The sequence below is a fragment of the Papio anubis genome, chromosome 5 (genome assembly GCF_008728515.1).
Source record: "Papio anubis isolate 15944 chromosome 5, Panubis1.0, whole genome shotgun sequence".
NCBI lineage: Eukaryota > Metazoa > Chordata > Mammalia > Primates > Cercopithecidae > Papio > Papio anubis.
This window is the reverse complement of record NC_044980.1, coordinates 63,995,847-64,017,236: the sequence shown is the minus strand read 5'-3', so window position 1 is coordinate 64,017,236 and position 21,390 is coordinate 63,995,847. Positions and strand designations below refer to the sequence as shown.

At 43.5% G+C, this 21,390-nt stretch overlaps 1 protein-coding gene across 8 annotated transcripts in view; it reads left to right on the top strand.

Annotated features, from left to right (window-relative positions):
- Positions 1 to 21,390, top strand: part of CCDC125 (coiled-coil domain containing 125) — a 54,268-nt gene that overhangs the window by 22,620 nt on the left and 10,258 nt on the right. For 7 of the 8 annotated variants that reach the window (XM_009208563.2, XM_021939415.2, XM_009208560.4 and 4 more), the window contains 7 exons: positions 222 to 308; positions 3,400 to 3,477; positions 4,534 to 4,619; positions 7,492 to 7,574; positions 12,208 to 12,323; positions 16,862 to 16,969; positions 19,454 to 19,628. In XM_009208563.2, the coding sequence (XP_009206827.1) occupies positions 222 to 308; positions 3,400 to 3,477; positions 4,534 to 4,619; positions 7,492 to 7,574; positions 12,208 to 12,323; positions 16,862 to 16,969; positions 19,454 to 19,628 (733 nt within the window). The remainder of the gene's footprint in view (positions 1 to 221; positions 309 to 3,399; positions 3,478 to 4,533; positions 4,620 to 7,491; positions 7,575 to 12,207; positions 12,324 to 16,861; positions 16,970 to 19,453; positions 19,629 to 21,390) is intronic. The other variant, XM_021939414.2, reaches the window with a different exon arrangement.

Sequence of the window (21,390 nt, the reverse complement as noted above, 5' to 3'; positions counted from 1 at the left end):
CCCACCTTGGCCTCCCAAAATGCAGGGATTACAGGTGTGAGCCACCTCACCTGGCCGAGGCTTTCAATTTTAGTATGTCTGGTTCACTCACTAAGTCTAGAAGAATTTTCAGCCTCATTTTTAAGTGCTTTGAGCCAAGGGTAAATGTAGACTAGCCAAACTGATAATTTTAGGTTTGCATATCTTGCAGATAGGAAGACTAATTTTCTTTCTGTCCTCAGGAGGTAGAAATTTTAAAAACTGAACTTGAGGCATCTCAAAGACAACTCAGAGGTAAAGAGGAAGCATTGAAAATTCTTCAAAGCATGGTAAGAAGTTGTTTTTAAACTTTCACCACTTACACATTCCAATAATAATGTTGATATGGTTTTAAGTTTTAAAACCAAAACAGAAGGACTTAATATAGTTGAAGGTTTTTTTAGGTATGTATATTTTTAAGAACTTTATAATTTATATATCATGAAATTCACATGTAAATATACACTACAATTCATTTTTACTAGATATAAGATATAAGAGTTGTACCACCATCACTATAATCTAATTTTAGAATATTTCCAACACCAAAAAAGGGACTTGGTGCCCATCAGCAGTCATTCCTCATTCCCACCCCTATCCCCAGTAATCTACTTTCTGTTTGTAGATTTGCCTTTTCTATTTAATATAAATAGAATCATAAGATATGTGACTGGATTCTTTTGCACTGGGATTCTTTTAGTTAGCATGTTTTAGAGGTTCATACATGTTGTAGCATGTATCAGTACTTTCTTCCTTTTTATTGCCAAGTAATACTCCATTGTGTAGATGCACCATGTTTTGCTTATGCATTCACCAGTTGATGGACATTTGGGTGGTGTATTAGTCCATTTTCATGCTGCTGATAAAGACATACCCAAGACTGGGGGGAAAAAAGGTTTAATTGGACTTACAGTTCCGCATGGCTGTGAAGGCCTCAGAATCGTGACGGGAGGTGAAAGGCACTTCCTACGTGGCAGTGGCAAAAGAAAATGAGGAAGATGCAAAAGTGGAAACCCCTGATAAAACCATCAGATCTCATGAAACTTATTTACTACCATGAGAACAGTATGGGGGAAACCACCCCCATGATCCAAATTATCTCCCACTGGGTCCTTCCAACAACACGTGGGAATTATGGGAGTACAATTCAAGATGAGATTTGGGTAAGGACACAGAGCCAAACCATATAATTCTGCTCTGGCCCCTCCAAGTCTCATGTCCTCACATTTCAAAACCAATGATGCCTTCCCAACAGTCCCCCAAAGTCTTAAATCATTTCAGCATTAACCCAAAAGTCCACAGTCCAAAGTCTCATCTGAGACAAGGCAAGTCCCTTCTGCCTATGAGCTGGTAAAATCAAAAGCAAGCTATTTACTTCCTAGATACAATGGGGATGTAGGTATATAGCCATTCCAAATGGGAGAAATTGGCCAAAACAAAGGGGTTACAGGGCCCATGCAAGTCCAAAATCCAGTGAGGCAGTCAAATTTTAAAGCTCCAAAATGATCTCCTTTGACTCTAGGCCTCACATCCAGGTCACATTGATTCAACAGGTGGGTTCCCATGGCCTTGGGCAGCTCCACCCCTGTGGCTTAGCAGGGTACAGCCTCCCTCCTGGCTGCTTTCACGGGCTGGCATTGAGTGTCTGTGGCTTTTCCAGGTGCATAGTGTAAGCCATGGGTGGATCTACCATTCTGGGGCCTGGAGGACGGGGGCCCTCTTCTCATAGCTCCACTAGGCAGTGCTGCAGTAGGGCCTCGGTGTGGGGGCTCCAACCCCACATTTCCCTTCTGCAGTACCCTAGCAGAGGTTCTCCATGAGAGCCCCATCCCTGCAGGAAACTTCTGCCTGGACATCTAGGCATTTCCATACATCTTCTGAAATCTAGTGGAGGTTCCCAAGCCCCGATTCTTTACTTCTGTGTACCCACAGGTTCAACATCATGTGGAAGCTGCCAAGGCTTGTGGCTTGCAACCCCTATATTCACAGACCACGCTGTACCTTGGCTGCTTTCAGCCACCGCTGGAGTGGCTGGGATGCAGGGCACCAAGTCCTTAGACTGCACACAGCACGGGGACCCTGGTCCCTGCCCATGAAATCATTTTTTCCTCCGAGACTTCTGGCTCTGTGATGGGAGAGGCTGCTGCAAAGGTCTCTGACATGCCCTGGAGACATTTTCCCCATTATCTTGGGGATTAACATTTGGCTCCTTATTACTTTTGCAAATATTTGCAGCTAGCTTAAATTTATCCTTAGAAAATGGGATTTTCTTTTCTATTGCATTGTCAGGCTGCAAATTTTCCAAACTTTTATGCTCTGCTTCCCTTTTAAAATGTAATACCTTTAACAGTACCCAAGCCACCTCTTGAATGCTTTGCTGCTTAGAAATTTCTTCCACCAGATACTCTAAATCATCTCTCTCAAGTTCCACAAATCTCTAGGGCAGGGGCAAAATGCCACAGATCTCTTTGCTAAAACATAACAAGAGTGACCTTTGCTCCAGTTCTCAACAAGTTCCTCATCTCCATCTGAGACCACCTCAGCCTGGATTTCATTGTCCATATCATTATCAGTGTTTTTGTCAAAGACACTCAACAAGTATCTAGAAAGTTCCAATCTTTCCCACATTTTCCTGTCTTCTTCTGGGCCCTCCAAACTGTCCCAATCTCTGCCTGTTACCCAGTTCCAAAGTAGCTTCCACGTTTTTAGGTATCTTTTCAGCAATGCCCCACTCTACTGGTGCCAAATTACTGTATTAGTCCATTTTTATGCTCCTGATAAAGACGTACCCAAGACTGGGAAGAAAAAGAGGTTTAATTGGACTTACAGTTCCACATGGCTGGGGAGGCCTCAGAATCATGGCGGGAGGCGAAAGGCACTTCATACTTGGCAGCAGCAAGAGAAAATGAGAGAGATGCAAAAGCGGAACCCCTGAGGAAATCATCAGATCTGATGAGACTTATTCACTACCATGAGAACAGTATGGGTAAAACTGCCCCCTTGATTCAAATTATCTCCCACTGGGTCCCTCCCACAGTATGTGGGAATTATTGGAGTACAATTCAAGATGAGATTTGAGTGGGGACACAGAGCCAAACCATATCAGGTGGTTTCCACTTTTTGACTGATGAATAGTACTATTCTGAACACTTTCTTTGTGTGGAGAATTCATTCATTCATTCCCACATTCATTGGAAAAGAGCCAAACCAAGATCTCCCGACTTTTGAACTATCAGACTCTCCATAAAAGGTGGTCACTGTAAAATTCTTATCTCAATTCATCTTAATTTTCCATTGCCTTAAAATAAAAGAGAACTTCATCATGTACAGAGGAGTAATTACAAATTTAATGTATACTGATGCTAGTTTTATTTTTCTTAGGCAATACTTGGCAAAGCCACAAGTCATACGCAGGCAGTGCTTCAAAAAACTATGGAACAAAACAGATCCTTGAAGAAGGTATTTGGTGCTTTTAGCGTAGACTTGTTGAATTCAATAAACTTTAAATATAATTTCCCTAAACTCACCATACTAATGGATCTGTCATTTGTGCATACCCTCTGCTAGGTGTGCTTCAGTTCTGATGGTCTTCCCTTTTGGAGTTTGCAATCTAAAACAGGTTGTCATGTGCACAGTGAATTCAGGTTATTTCTATTTCCCTATGTTAAGGTAGTAGGAGGCCTGCCAAATAGGTACTTCTCATTTTTCTTCTTCTGCTTTTTTTTTTTTTTTTTTTTTTTTGAGATGGAGTCTCACTCTGTCGCCCAGGCTGGAGTGCAGTGGTGCGATCTCTACTCGCTGCAAGCTCTGCCTCCCAGGTTCATGCCATTCTCTTGCCTCAGCCTCTGGAGTAGCTGGGAATACAGGCGCCCGCCACCACACCCAGCTAATTTTTTGTGTTTTTAGTAGAGACGGGATTTCACGACATTAGCCGGAATGGTCTCAATCTCCTGACCTCATGATCCGCCCGCCTGGGCCTCCCAAAGTGCTGGGATTACAGGCGTGAGCCACCACGCCCGGCCCATTTTTCTTCTTAAAAAAAATTTTTTTTTTAATCCTTATCCTTGCCTGGCAGAACATACGTCTTTCTGACCATCTCATCTTCACTATAAAGATAGTTAGAAATCATCCTAGATGGTCATGTCTCCTGTGCTTGGTGTGTTCTCCTTTGATGGGGCCATTGAGCTAAGATTTCCAGAAGTGGATTTTGCTTGAGGTCTCTACATGCAGCGGAGGTGGGCACTGAGAAATCTAGGTGTAGCAGTCCAGCAAATTTTGAAGCCAAACAATTTGAAATTTTTTCTATATTAAGTGAGTTTTGGCAGAGTTGTTTTGAGTGCTAAAGAGGCATGTTATGTGTTTACTAATGTCAGAGATACTTTTTGAGCAATACTTAATTTTTCTCTTTAAACCATTTCTGAGAACTGATTATATGATTTACTTCAGCTATTCACAATGTCCTGAAATGATTTATTTGTAGTAATTTGCCATGAAGGTACTATTTTCTTTCCATAGGAAATAAATGCGTTGCAGTGGGAAATAGAATTTGATCATAATAGATTTAAAAATATAGAGGAATCTTGGATCCAAAAATATGACAGGTTTGTATATTACTCCATTATTTTTCTTTGACAACCTTTAAAATGTATGTAATTCAAAAGTAATTTATGCTTTCTTCTTTGAGCCAAGTGCAAAAGATTATAAAATTTTTATTGCTTATCCACTAACTAGTCGCATATTTTTCTGTTAGAGTTAATTTTCCTTCAAGAAAAAAAAAAAAACAGCATAGGCTGGGTGTAGTGGCTCACACATGTAATCCCAGCACTTTGGGAATCTGAGGCAGGAGGATCACTTGAGTCCAGGAGTTTGAGACCAGCCTGGGCAACATGTTGAAACCCTGTCTCTACAAAAATACAAAAAGTAGCTGGGTGTGGTGGCTTGCACCTGTAGCCCCAACTACATGGAAAGCTGAGGTGTGAAGATCACTTGGGCCTGGGAGTTGGAGGCTGCAATGAGCCATGATCGCGCCACTGCACTTCAGCCTGGATGACAGAGTGAGTCCGTGTCTCAAAAATAAAACAAAACCAAAAACCAAAAACCAAAATAGTATAAACTCTATCTTAAAATACAGTGTAAGAATTATTTTAGAATTGTAACTATTTGTTGTTTTCAAAAAAAATCTTTTGAGGGGCTGGGCATGATGGCTCACACTTGTAATTTCAGCACTTAGGGAGAATGAGCTGGGAGGACTGCTTTGGTTCAGGAGTTCAAAACTAGCCTAGATGACACAGTAAGATCCTCATCTTGTTAAAAAAAAAAAAAAAAGATGAAAAATAAGATGGTTAAGATAGTAAATTTTTATGTTCTGACAATCAGCTCCAAAGAGAGAAAAAATTTCTTTGGAACAACTCTTTTATTTGTATGAGTTTATTTAATAACTTTAAATTATACACTTACTCTAAAGTCAGTCATTTCAGTTGGGCGTCTTGGCTCACAACTGTAATCCTATCGTGGCCTCAATCCCTGTTGGACTGAACAAAGGGGGACGAATGCGGGAATAAAAATAAAGACAAAAGAGTATATTTGGAAGAAGGGGTCAGGGGGCTCCTTGCTCTAGTGAACAACGGCCCTGAGCTTTTAGCGCTATTCATATTTATTGAGTAAAGGAGATAGGGAGGAGGTGGTTGTCAGTCAGCTGCTTGACTCGGTGCAGGCTTGCACAACTGCATTCTTTGAACAGTAGTCTCCAGATGTTCCAGTAGATAACCTCAAGGAACGTGGCACCAGAGAGTGACTGCCCTCAGCAAACCTTCTGGTGACAGTTGCAGTGTAAGTTTTCCCACATCCTGCATTCATGATGAACAGTTTGCTGTTTGATCATATAGCCTAGTTGTCACGATCCTCCGGCTTTTGGCTCTCTATATAATCCCAGCACTTTGGGAGGCTGAGGCAGGCGGATTACTGGAGGCCAGGAGTTCTAGACCAACCTGGCCAATGTGGTGAAACCCTGTCTCTACCAAAAATACAAAAATTAGCTGGGCATGGTGGCACGCACCTGTAATCTCAGCTACTCAGGAGACTGAGGCAGGAGAATCGCTTGAACCCAGGAGGTAGAGGCTACAGGGACCTGAGACTGGGCCACTGCACTCTAGCTTGGGTGACAGAGCGAGACCTTGTATCCAAAAAAAAAAGACTGAATAATATTCCATGTTAGGTATGTATGCCATTTTGTTTATCCATTCATTCCTGATGGACACTTGAGTTAACTCTACCTTTTGGCTATTTTGCATGATGCTGCTATGAACATCGGTGTACCCTATGTATCTATGTATCTTTTTTTCTCATGAAATACTTTGTTGTTGTTGTTGTTGTTTTTTAGAGCAGTTATAGATTCACGGCAAAATTGAGCAGAAGGTACAGGGATCTCCCATATACACAGCCTCCACCACTAACAACATCCCCCACCAGAATGGTACATTTTTTATAACCAATGTTGATACATCATTATTACCCGAAGTCCATAGTTTACATGAAGACCTATGTATATACGTTTCTGAAGGTGACCTAAGCATATAGTTGATACTCAAATGGTTATTAAGTAAAGAGAATGAGTATGCAAAATGGATGGCTTAGAAATATTTCTGGTTCTGATTATGTCTCAACTAAGAAGGGTTAAGAGTATGTTTAGGCTGGGCGCGGTGGCTCACGCCTGTAATCCCAGCACTTTGGGAGGCCGAGGCAGGCAGATCACTTGAAGTCAGGAGTTTGAGATCAGCCCGGCTAACGTGGTGAAACCACTTCTCTACTAAAATATGAAAATTAGCCAGGTGTGGCAGGTGCCTGTAATCCTAGTTACTCAGGAGGCTGAGGCAGGAGAATCACTTGAACCTGGGAGGTGGAGGTTGCAGTGAGCCGAAATCACACGACTGCACTCCAGCCTAGGTAAAAGAGCGAGACTCTGTCTCAAAAAGAAAAAAAGGAGTATGTTTAAAATCTTGGCTCGGCATTATGGCTCACAACTGTAATCCCAGCCCTTTGGGAGGCTGAGGCGAGCTGATCACTTGAAGTCAGGAGTTTGAGACCAGCCTGGCCAACATGGTGAAACCCCGTCTCTACTAAAAATACAAAAATTAGCTGAGTGTGGTGGCAGACACCTATAATCCCTTCTATTTGGGAGGCTGAGGCAGGAGAATCACTTGAACCCAAGAGGTGGAGGTTGCAGTGAACTGAGATTGCGCCACTGCACTCCAGCCTGGATGACACGAGTGAGACTCCATCTCAAAAAAAAAAAAAAAAAATCTTACCACATTCCTTTAAATTGTTTTTATTTTTGTGATACATGTAAATTCCAGACTATTTTGAAGTAGGAAAAACTATATTTAGATTTTTGTGTTCCAATTATGGCAATAAAAATATTCTCACTCAGCAAGGAAGTTTTAATGTTTTAGTTATTTGAAGGCTACTTTTTTCCAGGCTAAACTGTGAAAATGCAGTCCTCAAAGAGAATTTGAAAGTGAAAACAGAAGAAATTAAAATGCTAAAGTCTGACAATGCAGGTAATGATGATTTTTGTATTAAGAGCACATGTATCAATAAAGATAACATGCTAGTATTTTGAAATAATATACATTAAGCATAATGGAATAAATGTATCATTTAGGTTTTTTAAATTTAAGAACATTTATCAAGGTGAAATTCACACAACATAAAACTATTTAAAAGTGAACAATTCCTGGCTGGGTGCAGTAGCTCACACTTGTAATCCCGGCACTTTGGGAGGCCAAAGCGGGCTGATCATCTGAGGTCAGGAGTTCAAGACCAGCCTGGCCAACATGATGAAACTCAATTTCTACCAAAAATACAAAAATTAGCCACGCATGGTGGTGCACACCTGTAGTCCCAACTAGTCATTAGGCTGAGGCAGGCAAATCGTTTTTACTCTGGAGGTGGAGGTTGCAGTGACCCAAAATTGTGCCTCTGCACTCCAGCCTGGACGACAGAGTCAGACTCCATCTATTAAAAAAAAAAAAAAAAAAAAGTGAACAATTCTTGCCAGGCGCAGTGACTCATGCCTGTAATCCCAGAACTTTGTGAGGCCAAGGCAGGAGGATACCTTGAGTTTAGGAGTTTGAGACCAGCCTGGGCAACATAGCAAAACCTTGTTTCTTTTTTTTTTTTTGAGACAGAGTCTCACTCTGTCGCCCAGGCTGGAGTGCAGTGGCGCGATCATGGCTCACTGCAACGTCCGCCTCCCAGGTTCGCGCCATTCTCCTGCCTCAGCTTCCCAAGTAGCTGGGACTACAGGCGCCCACCACCATGCCCGGCTAATTTTTTATATTTTTAGCAGAGACGGGGTTTCACCGGGTTAGACAGGATGGTCTCGATCTCCTGACCTCGTGATCCGCCCACCTCAGCCTCCCAAAGTGTTGGGATTACAGGCATGAGCCACCGTGCCCGGCCTGCAAAATCTTGTTTCTGTTAAACAAACAGGCCGGGCGTCGTGGCTCACGCCTGTAATCCCAGTACTTTGGGAGGCTGAGGTGGGCGGATCACGAGGTCAGGAGATCGAGACCATCCTAGCTAACACAGTGAAACCCCATCTCTGCTAAAAATATAAAAAATTAGCCGGGCATGGTGGCGGGCACCTGTAGTCCCAGCTACTCGGGGGGCTGAGGCAGGAGAATTGCTGGAACCCGGGAGGCGGAGCTTGCAGTGAGCTGAGATTGTGCCACTGCACTCCAGCCTGGGCGACAGAGCGAGACTCCGTCTCAAAACAAACAAACAAACAAAAAAAACCAAACAAATAACAACAGGAAAACCAAAATTAGCCAGATGTGGTGGCACTGGCCTGTAGTCCCAGCTACTTGGGAGGCTGAAGTGGGAGGATTGCTGGAGCCCAGGAGGTTGAGGCTGCAGTAAGCAGTGATTGTGCCACTGCGCTGCAGCTTGGGTGACAGAGCGAAACTCTGTCTCGAGAAAATAAATCAGCAATTCAGTGGCATTCACAAAGTTGCCTAACCACCATCTCTGTCTAGTTCCAGACAGTTCCAGTACTCCAAAGTAAAATCTCATACCCATTAAGCAATTTCTCACCATTTTCTCCTTTTTATTTAGTTTTCACTTGAAGCAAAATGATAGAGCACCTGATATTTGAAGAACCTAAGTAGAAATGATATATATATGTGTGTGTGTATAATTTGTATGTTATATATCTCTTATATAATGGTCTACCTTATGATGAAAGTGATGCAAGGATACTAAGATAGTTGATGTTTTTTGTTTTTTTTTTGAGACGGAGTCTCACTCTGTCGCCAGGCTGGAGTGCAGTGGCTCAATCTTGGCTCACTGCAACCTCCGCCTCCTGGGTTCAAGCAATTCTTCTGACTCAGCCTCCTGAATAGCTGGGATTACAGGTGCACGCCACCATGCCCAGCTAATTTTTGTATTTTTAGTAGAGATGGTGGTTTCACCATTTTGGCCAGGACGGTCTCAATCTCCTGACCTCGTGATCTGCCCACCTCGGCCTCCCAAAGTGCTGGGATTACAGGCGTGAGCCACCGCACCTAGCCTTTTATTTTTTGAGACGGAATCTCACTCTGTTGCCCAGGCTGGAGTGCAGTGGTGCCATCTCAGCTTACTGCAACCTCCACCTCCCGGTTCAAGCGATCCTCCTGCCTCAGCCTCCCGAGTAGCTGGGACTACAGGTGCCCACTACCATGCCTGGCTAATTTTTGTATATTTAGTAGAGGCAGGGTTTCACCATGTTGGCCAGGCTGGTCTCAAACTCCTGACCTCAAATGATCCACCCACCTTGGCCTCCCAAAGTGCTGGGATTACAGGCGTGAGTCACTGTGTCTGACATGATGTTAACTTTTTACATATTTTATTTATTTATTTATTTATTTATTTATTTATTTATTTATTTTCACACAGGGTCTTGCTCTGTTGCCCAGTTTGGAGTGCAGTAACACAATCTCAGTTCACTGCAACCTCCACTTTCTGGGCTCAAGAGATCCTCCCACCTCAGCCTCCCAAGTTGCTGGTACTACAGGCGTGTTCCACCATGTCCAGCTAATTAAAAAGTATATTATTGGCCGGGCGCGGTGGCTCAAGCCTGTAATCCCAGCACTTTGGGAGGCCGAGACGGGCGGATCACGAGGTCAGGAGATCGAGACCATCCTGGCTAACACGGTGAAACCCCGTCTCTACTAAAAAATACAAAAAAAACCTAGCCGGGCGAGGTGGCGGGCGCCTGTAGTCCCAGTTACTTGGGAGGCTGAGGCAGGAGAATGGCGTAAACCCGGGAGGCAGAGCTTGCAGTGAGCTGAGATCTGGCCACTGCACTCCAGCCCAGGCGACAGAGCGAGACTCCGTCTCAAAAAAAAAAAAAAAAAAAGTATATTATTATTATTATTATTATTATTTTGAGACAGAATCTCACTCTGTCACCCAGACTGGAGTGCAGTGGCACAATCTCAGCTCACTATGACCTCCGCCTCCCAGGTTCAAGTGATTCTCCTGCCTCCACTTCCTGAGTAGCTGGGATTAAAGACACCCACCACCATGCCCAGATTTTATATATATATATATTTTTTTTTTTTTTTTTTAGATGGAGTCTCGCTCTGTCACCCAGGCTGGAGTGCAGTGGTGCAGTCTCACCTCACTGCAACCTTCTCCCGGGTTCAAGTGATTCTTTCACCTTGGCCTCCCGCGTAGCTGGGATTATAGGCACCTGCCATCATGCCCAGCTAATATTTTTGTCTTTTTGTAGAGACGGGGTTTCACCATGTTGACCAGGCTGGTCTTGAACTCCTGATCTCAGGTGATCCGCCTGCCTCGGCCTCCCAAAGTGCAACATTTAAAAAAAAATTTTGTAGAGATGGGGGTGCCTCACTTTGTGAGGGCTCAACTCCTGGGCTCAAGCAATCCTCCCACCTTTGCCTCCGAAAGTGCTGGGATCACAGGTGTGAGCCCCTGCACCTAGCCCTAAAAACTTAGAGAAGAGGCTAGTTCTTTCTTCTTAGCAGAAATTAAAGAGGTGGCTTGAAGAGGACAAAACACAAGCCAGGCACTGTTGCTCATGCCTGTAATGCCAGTGCTATGGGAAGCCAAGGGGAGAGGATTGCTTGAGGCCAGGAGTCTGAGACCAACTTGGGCAACATAACGAGACTTCTCCTCTACAAAAAAATAAACAAAAATTAGCCAGGCATGGTAGCATGCACCTGGCTTTTTTTTTGAGAGGGAGTCTTGCTCTGTCGCCCAGGCTGAGTGCAGTGGTGCAATCTCGCCTCACTGCAACTTCCTGGCTGCTTGGGAGGTGAAGGTGAGAGGATCCCTGGAGCCCAGGAGTTTGAAGTTGCAGTGAGCTATGATTGGACCACTGCACTCCAGCCTGGGTGACAGAGCAAGATCCTGTCTCTTAAACAAAGAAAAGAAAGGAAAAAAAGAAGAAAAGGACAAAAAAAGCTCTAAATTAGGTCCTGGGGCTGAGAGCGGCACTTTATGCTGTGTCTTAGCTGAGTCGTATAAATGCCTCCAGCTGAAATCTGCACACACAGCTGGTGCTTCGCAGCACCAGGGACTCCAGCTGATAAGGATGCCTCCTGTGTTAGATAAGTTCAGGACAGAAGCTGCTCACAATCACAAGTCCTCCCCTTCTGTCCTAACACTCCACCCTGCAGTGACGGGGAAAAGACTCTGTTTTCTGCTCCCCGGTAGACAGCAGGACCCCTCTTGTTCTAAATGTTTGCTTTGAGATCTTCTTGTGAAAACTCCTAAAACAAAAACCTGATAGAGCTTGGATAGCTGGTATGTCTGACAGGAATACAATATATGAGATCTCACCATCCAGTTTTCTCACTAACCATAAAGTCTCTGAATAATTTGCTTTTACACATTCCCTTTTGGAAAATCCTTCAAAGTTTCCAAGAGGAAATAGGAATCCGACTTCAGTTGCAAAGTTAAGATGCTTTTCCATACATGGAAATGACATCATCTCATCTAGTATTACATATATATATGATCTTACACGATACTCACTATTCTATCAGATAGGTTTTCTGAATGGAGCCAGATCTTGTGGGTAGTGTATTGCTTGTACGAAATGAGTATGTGATGTTGGGGTAACTAGATTGGATAAGGCTGGAGTTAGGCTTCATAATGAATATTTTCTCATATGGCCCTTCCTAGTTTTGAATCAACAGTATTTGGAGGCCCTTGCCATGCTTGACATCAAACAGCAGAAGATGGCTCAGGAAAACATGTGCTGTGATAAAAGTGGCTTTGCAGAGGCTTCAGGTCTTGAGGTAGGTAAGCATGTGGAAAAGCTGAACAGAAGGGACATTTTCTACTTTCCTTTTCTTTGCCCCATTGCCTTTGTGTACACGTTCTAGGATAGCACATACTTAGCAATTTGAGGATGAGAGTGAGAGAGGCCCCTGGGTTTGCCCAGGTCGGCTCTTCCAGTCTTGCTGGTTCCATGCCCTTCACACAGGACATTCTTGGACATGAGGGCATGTGCTGGCCACTTCTGCCCCGTTTATTTCTTATCTTTATGGTTCTAGCAGAAGCCGTGTTGGTAATGTCTCACAGCTGGGTCGGGGCTTACCATTTGAGTGCTTTCGTACACATTGTTGTATCTGATCTTCATCGGAGTCTTGTGAGGGCTGCAAAGCAGGTGTTATCCCCATTTTAGAGAAGAGGAAACTAAGGCTCAAATTAGTTCAGTTACTTTCCTGAGGTGGCAAGGTCAATCTGTGGTAAAGCCAGGTTCAGAACAAAAATCTGCTGGTGCAATGCCAATGGCTGGCAATGTGGGAGTTTGGCTAATGAGGTCAGAAGGGGCCTGGGACTCATACAAAAATAATGGAGCAGTAGAGTGAGAGGGGGCAGCCATGCACTTATTGTAGAACTTAGGAAAAATTGGTAATAATAATAGCAAATACCTGCAAAGTCCTGAACAAGTTTAGATGATGTTCTAAGTGCTTTACATACATTGATATATTTAGTCCACACAACTACCCCATAAAGTGGGTACTGTTATAATCCCCACTTCACAAATGAGGTAACAGAGGCATTGAGGGGATAAGTAATTTGCCTGGTGTCACACAGCTAGTGTGTCGTGGAGCTGGGATTTGCAGCCTGTAGACTGAGCTTAGAGTCTGCGCTTTTGAGCACCCTGTTCTGCTGCCATGGGTGGAAAACTAGTGTAATAGCAAAAAGAAAAAAAAAAAAAAAATACAAGAAACAGCTTAAAGAAAGTTTAGGGACAGGGTGTTTTATGATACTCTTGAGTAGACTGTGGGCCAGCCTTACCTCCAGCCAGGCAGGAACAAGGGCCCTGACCCAGCTGATGAGGGAGCACTGAGGTAAGAAGTAGCACTGGGAGTCAGGGGTCCTGGCTGAAACCTGTCATGATTTATATTGGCCCTTCCCAGGTCTTGGTTGCTTTTGGCAACTTAGGCATGGGCGGTTATCAGGAGTAGGAAAATGAAAAGGGAAAAGACCTTTCTGCCACAGATCCACCATTTGTACATTCAGCTCAACTGAAAGCTCACCCCGTGCCTCACGGTTATCGCTGATGTGAGAAAGAATGTTCCGAAATGGCCTTTACACTAAGAGAGGCAGTGGAATTTTACTCTCTGAAAAGCCTCTAAAATAGGATTATATTTTATGTCAGCTCATCCATGTGAAATGTACAGCAACAGGAAGATGCTTAGATAACAATTTTGTAGTACATTCCACACAAAACTTTAATTTTTTTTTTTTTTGGTTTGGTTTTGTTTTTGAGACAGGGCCTCACTCTGTAGCTCAGGCTGGAGTACAGTGGCACAATCATGGCTCTCTGCAGCTTAGACCTCCTGGGCTCAAGTGATCCTCTGACCTCAGCCTCCCAAATAGCTGAGACTATGGGTGCACACCACTATCATACCCAGCTAATTTTTTTTTCTTTTTTTTTGTAGAGACAAGGTCTCATGTTGCCCAGGCTGGTCTCGAACTCCTGGGCTCAAGCTATCTGCCTGCCTCTGCCTCCCAAAGTGCTGGGATTACAGGTGTGAGCCACCACACCTAGCCCATATGAAACTTTAAAATATATGGGCCTGGCGCGGTGGCTCATGTCTGTAATCCCAGCACTTTGGGAGGCAGAGGCAGGCAGATCACCTGAGGTCAGGAGTTTGAGCCAGCCTGACCAACATGGAGAAACCCCGTCTTCACTAAAAATACAAAATTAGCCTGGCGTGGTGGTGCATGCCTTTAATCCCAGCTACTTGGGAGGCTGAGGCAGGAGAATTGCTTGAACCTGGGAGACTGAGGTTGCGGTGAGCCGTGATCACGCCATTGCACTCCAGCCTGGTCAACAAGAGCAAAACTCCCTCTCAAAAAAATAAATAAATAAGTAAATAAATATGGCACAGGCTGGCTGCAGTGGCTCATACCTATAATCCCAGCATTTGGGGAGGCTGAGGCAGGTGCATCATTTGAGGTCAGGGATTCGAGACCAGCCTGACCACCATGATGAAACCCCATCTCTACTAAAAATACAAAAAAAAAAAAAAAATTAGCTGGGTATGTTGGCACATGCCTATAATCTCAGCTTGAACTTGGGAGGCAGAAGGTGCAGGGAGCTGAGATTGCACCACTGCCCTCCAGCCTAGGTGACAGAGCAAGATTCCGTCTCAAAAATAAATAAATAAGAATAAAATAAAATATATGGTGCACTATGTTGTATGATGCCCCTGTGAAATTGGTACATACTGGAATATGTTGGGAAAGTATTTGTGGTTAGCTTTCTGTTTGAGACGGAGTCTTGCTCTGTTGCCCAGGCTGGAGTACAATGGTACAATCTCAGCTCACTGCAACCTCCACCTCCCGGGTTCAAGCGATTCTCCTGCCTCAGCCTCCCAAGTAGCTGGGATTACAGGCACCCACCACCATGCCCAGCTAATTTTTATATTTTTTAGTAGAGGTGGGGTTTCACCATGTTGATCAGGCTGGTCTCGAACTCCTGAACTCAGGTGATACACCCGCCTCAGCCTCCCAAAGTGCAGGGATTACAGGCATGAGCCACCATGCCTGGCCCACTTGTGGTTAGCTTTTAAAGTGGAATTTTAAAAAGTAAAATTATTATACTACTTTTCTTCAAACTACAGTGGTCAACCAAGTGTCAACCAAAAATAATCAAAGGGATCAGAATCTATTATTTATGTATTTTTGTGACAGAGTTTCATTCTTGTTGCCCGGGGTGGAGTGCAATGCACGTTTCAGCTCACTGCAACCTCTGCTTCCTGAGTTCAAGCGATTCTCCTGCCTCAGCCTCCCAAGTAGCTGGGATTACAGGCATGAGCCACCACGCCTGGCTAATTTTTGTATTTTCAGTAGAGATGGGGTTTCACCATGTTGGTCAGGCTGGTGTCGAACTCCTGACCTCAGGTCATCCACCTGCCTTGGCTTGCCAAAGTGCTGGGATTACAGGCATGAGCCACCACGCCTGGCCAGAATCTAGTTTAAAGAGTTTATTCAAGCACAAAAGTTGAGGATGGATCACCCAGGGAGGCACAGATTCCAAAGAAGTCAGTGTTTTAGGCCGGGCGTGGTGGCTCACGCCCGTAATCCCAGCACTTTGGGAGGCCAAGGTAGGCAGATCACGAGATTGGGAGATCGAGACCATCCTGGCTAACAAGGTGAAACCCCGTCTCTACTAAAAAAATTCGCCGGGCATGGTGGCGGGCGCCTGTAGTCCCAGCTACTCGGGAGGCTGAGGCAGGACAATGGTGTGAACCCGGGAGGTGGAGCTTGCAGTGAGCCGAGATTGCGCCACTGCACTCCAGCCTGGGTGACAGAGTGAGACTCTGTCTCAAAAAAAAAAAAAAAAAAAAAAAACCAGCCGGTGTTCTAAAGTGTAGAAGTTTGGGCTGGGCTATATGGACAATGTTTAGGGAAGTTTAACAGAATTTCAGCATCTTTTGATGGTATGGTTTAGTGCATAGTTACAGAGATCTTATTAGTTGAGGTGATTGTTTTCTTTTGGGGAAGGTATATTTAACATTCCACACTGAAAATGTAACAGCCCTGGGGTTCTTTTGGAAGTCATCTAGTCTGAGTTAGGTATAGGAAAATAAGACAGCTAATCTATAACAGAGGTCAGTGATGGAAGCAGAGAGGTCTGGTCTCTGGTCTCTTCTCCTCATTTACAGAACAAGAGCAACAAGGAAGAGGGTTACTCTCTAATCTAGAAGCAGAATTTCAAACATGCTGCCTGACTCAGTCTCCAGGGCTTAACTTCATCCTTGGCATAAATTTGGATGGTGCTAAAGTTTTATTCTTTTACACAGGAATCAATCATATTTTTAAAATTTTTTTTAGGAGTGGAGGGATGACTGTTTTTCTCATTGATATATTAAAATTCCCTTGTCATTTCTGAGTAAATGACTCTCCTTAGAGGAAATTGGCAGTAGTGAATGCCGGGCATCAGGGCCACACTGTCACAGGAAAGGTGTGCTGTAGATGTTAGTGTTAACCATATTGTTAGGCTAAACTCCTGCCAAGGACTCAGACCTGTAGGAGAGTGGTGCCAGGATTAAAGGTTTTAAGAGTGAGATGAAGGAAAGTAAAATTCCCTTTTGTGTTCCAAGTCATGACATTCTTTTCGTTGTTTGTAGTTAATTTCCATTTGTATTCTAAGATCCCAGTCTCAGCTTTCTTCTATTTTTTTTTCTTTCCAGTTTTTTTGGATCAGATGCCTGAGTAGTAGTGTGCATGGGTATGTGCATAAATGCCCCTGTGTTTGTGTGCAGCTAAAACAGTGCAACACTTAGTAACAGGAGCAATGTTTTTCAATTCAAAGCTTGCAGTCCTCGGAGCCTGCCTTTGTCATGGGCCCGGAGGGAACCCCTGTTCTTGTGCCAGAATGGCAGCGTCCACTCGGAAACTGCTTCTTCAGCTCAAACAAGAGGTATTGCATTATCGCAACAGCAAAAGCTTTAGTTTTGTTTCTCTGTTAATAGCAGAATAAATGGACATGTTTGCAATAATTAACTTCATTTTAGTAGTTATTGACTATGGAACTTATGCTTAGTTTTTATGTGATAGCATCAGCTTATCAACTGGATTTTGTTTACCTGGTTCCAAAATACAAATATTAATAGTACTTGGGACAGGGTGCAGGGGCTCACGGCTGTAATCCCAGCACTTTGGGAGGCTAAGGCAGGCAGATCACCTGAGGTCAGGAGTTTAAGACCAGCCTGGCCAACATGGTGAAACCACGTCTCTACTAAAAACACAAAAAATTAGCCAGGTGTGTTGGCAGGCACCTGTAATCCCAGCTACTTGGGAGGCTGAGGCAGGAGAATCCCTTGAACTGGGGAGGCAAAGGTTGCAGTGAGCCGAGATTGCACCACTGCACTCCAGCCTAGGCAACAAGAGCGAAACTCCTTCTCCAAAAAAAAAAAAAAAAAAAAAAAAAAAAAGTACTTGGCATGATATTTGAAGCCTAAAGTCGTTTGCCTAAGTGTATAATTAATATTCCTAAAATTTATATTGTTCTCATCTGTACATGACCCTAAAATTACTATATAATAGAAGGAAAATGTACATTTATGCTTAAAATCACTAGGATCAGCAACACTGATTAATGGAGAGATAAGCATGGAGTGTATTTGAACAGCAGCAGCAAGGCACAGTGAAAGGAACCTTTGTACCAGCCAGACCTAGGTTTGCATCTTTGCTCCACCATTTAGTAGCTGTGTGGCTTTGGACAGGGTAGGTCTCAGTTTTCCTACTATGTTAAGTGGAGGGTAATAACTACCTTGGATGGTTTTTGTGAGGAAATAGACGTAACATGTTTAGCACAGCATCAGGAACATGCCAGACATTAATTCAAATGATAGCTGCCATTATATTTGATCTTTACGTATAAATACAGTAGTACATAGACCATAATTCTAAAATGTTTTACCTTTATTGAAGGTATGGAATTTAAAGTCCTTAGGTGTGGCAAACCACCATGGCACGCGTTTACCTAGGTAACAAACCTGCATCCTGCACCTGTATCCTAGAACTTAAAATAGAATAAAATAGGACACAATTAAATTCTTAAAAATTAAAGTGGTTTTTTTGTTTTTTTGTGTTTTTTTGTGTTTTTTTTGAGACGGAGTCTCACTGTCTCGCCCAGGCTGGAATGTAGTGGTGCAATCTGGGCTCACTGCAACCTCCGCCTCCTGGGTTCAAGTGATTCTCTGCCTCAGGCTCCTGAGTAGCTGGGATTACAGGCGCCTGCCACCACTCCCGGCTAATTTTTGTATTTTTAGTAGAGACGGGCTTTCACTGTGTTGGCCAGGTTGGTCTTGAACTCCTGACCTCATGATCCGCCCGCCTCGGCCTCACAAAGTGCTGGCATTACAGGTATGAGCCACCGTGCCCAGCCAAAATAAAGTCTTTAAAGTATATAGGAAAGCCAACAGTTGGACAGTAGCCATTCATTAAGAAAAACATGAGGGGACAATGGGTTACGCCTGTAATCCCAGCACTTTGGGAGGCCGAGGTGGGAGAATCACTTGAGCCTAAGACGTCACAGTTACAGTGAGCCATGTTCACACCAGTGCACTCTAGCCTGGGTGACAGAGTGAGAGAGCCTGTCTCAAAAACAAAAACAAAAAAAGGCCGGGCGTGGTGGCTTATGCCTGTAAACCCAGCACTTTGGGAGGCTGAGGCAGGCGGATTGCCTGAGCTCAGGAGTTCGAGACCAGCCTGGGCAACACAGTGAAACCCCATCTCTACTAAAATACAAAAAATTAGCCAGGCATGGCAACATGTGCCTGTAGTCCCAGCTCCTCGGGAGACTGAGGCAGGAGAATTGCTTGAACCCAGGAGGCGGAGGTTGCAGTGAGCTGAGATCGTGACACTGTACTCCAGCCTGGGTGACAGAGCAAGTCTCCGTTAAAAAGAAAAAAAGAAGAAGAAGGAGAAGGAGAAAGTAGAAGAAAAGAAAAAGAAAAACATGAGATTACATTGATCAAAGTCAAGGTCATCTATGAGAAGTATTTGAAAGGTGGTATTCATCATTATTTTCAGTGGTGTGGTCTGGAATGGCCAAAGCTGAGTTGAAATGCAGCCTTTGGCATCCTCCTATCTTTCATGCTGGGCCCTTTCTCCAAGGACTTGAGCAGGACACACACACAGGGCCTGCGTGGGGTAGTGAGGTCCAGGGGTTAGATTACCAGGCAGTTGACAGGCATCACAAGGGAAACTGCTGATAATCTGGATCAGAGTAAATTGCTACTGCAGAAGTAGCAAGTGTTAATTAGCGTAAGCAGATAAACTAGATCAAACACAGGCAATAGACCAGTGCTAGGCGGGGAGATTGCATGTGTTAATTTGATTCAGCAAGAATTGCTCTGGTTTTGCCTCTAACACCTCCCAAACTTTCTTTCAAAACCAGTTGGAACTTTTGCAGAAGAGTAAAGAAGAAGCTTACATGATGGCAGATTCTTTCAGAATTGCATTTGAGCAACAATTAATGAGAAAAAATGACCAGGCACTACAATTGACACAAATGGCTAAAATGTGTAAAAAAGCAACAAAATGGATGAATTGGAAGCACCTTAAAGAGGATGGTAACTATGAATTATAATGGCAATAAGTAGGTGTAATTTTAGTTGTTTTGTTTATAATACAAGTTGATAAAGCACACTTAATCCAGTGTGGGCAAATATAATTGAAACTTCACATATGGTTATGGTTTACTTAAATATTTAGCAACTATGGAAAAGAGGAGTCATTGGATATTACATGTGCAGATGAACTACTGGAATCCACAAACCATAACATAACAGGAATATCCCTTTTCTAGTACTCTTCTGTTTCATTTAAATAAGACCATGTTTAGTGCAAAAACTTTATAATAAAAGTGCTTGGTGATTAAAGGGAGACTGCCAAGAAGGAAGTAATGTGAAAAATGTCATTGAAACATGATATTAAATGGATTTATCTAATTAAACTTTATTGAAATGTATGCTTCTGAGAAGGAAATTGAGGAGTACAGGAAAAACCTTAGGTTGGACAAATTAGTAAAATATTCTTAGAAAAAATGAAGCAGAAATTTAGGTTTAGGTTTTGGTTCATGAGCCCATCAAAAGTTTATGGCCAGGCCGGGTGCGGTAGCTCACGTCTGTAATCCCAGCACTTTGAGAGGCCGAGGAGGGTGGATCACCTGAGGTCAGGAGTTCAAGAACAGCCTGGCCAACATGACAAAACTCCATCTCTACTAACAACACAAAAATTAGCCGGGTGTGGTAGCACACGCCTATAATGCCAGCTGCTTAGGAGGCTGAGTCAGGAGAATCACTTGAACCCAGGAGGCAGAGGTTGCAGTGAGCTGAGATCGTGCCACTGCACTGGCACGATGAGACTCCATCTCAAAAAAAAAAGTTAATGATCAATTGAGTATTATTATAACCATGTATTAAAAAATATATTAAAATAGCATGAGAACGGCCGGGCGCGGTGGCTCAAGCCTGTAATCCCAGCACTTTGGGAGGCCGAGACGGGCGGATCACGAGGTCAGAAGATCGAGACCATCCTGGCTAATATGGTGAAACCCCGTCTCTACTAAAAAATGCAAAAAACTAGCCGGGCGAGGTGGCGGGCGCCTGTAGTCCCAGCTACTCAGGAGGCTGAGGCAGGAGAATGGCGTGAACCCGGGAGGCGGAGCTTGCAGTGAGCTGAGATCCGGCCACTGCACTCCAGCCTGGGCGACAGAGCGAGACTCCGTCTCAAAAAAAAAAAAAAAAAAAAAAAATAGCATGAGAGAAATGAAGTAGATCTTCCAGTATAAACAAAGTAGCTGTTATTTTTTAGAAATCTTAGTTTCTCTTAGTTGATATCAATTTTTATTTATCAGTATTCTGTAGAATTCATATTGCTTCAATTTAAAATTCAAATTATAATTTGAAACCATTTATCAGTTGAGAAAGAGTCAAGTGAAGTTTATAAGAATTTTAAATGTTTTGTAGAAAAATTCTAGGATGACTGTATTTCTAAATATTTTCTTATCTGTCAGATCTATAATTCTAATTCTAATATCTCTTATATTCAGATGAATTTAGAAAGACTAATACACATATCGTAATATTTAAAATGATCTTAAGGGAACACCATCATAGAAAATATTTAAAATGAAACCTGGCCGGGCGCAGTGGCTCACACCAGCACTTTGGGAGGCTGAAGTGGGTGGATCATTTGAGGTCAGGAGTTTGAGACTAGCCCAGCCAACATGGTGAAACCCTGCCTCTACTAAAAATACAAAAATTAGCTGGGTGTGGTGGCAGGTGCCTGTAGTCCCAGCTACTTGGGAGGCTGAGGCAGGAGAATCGCTTG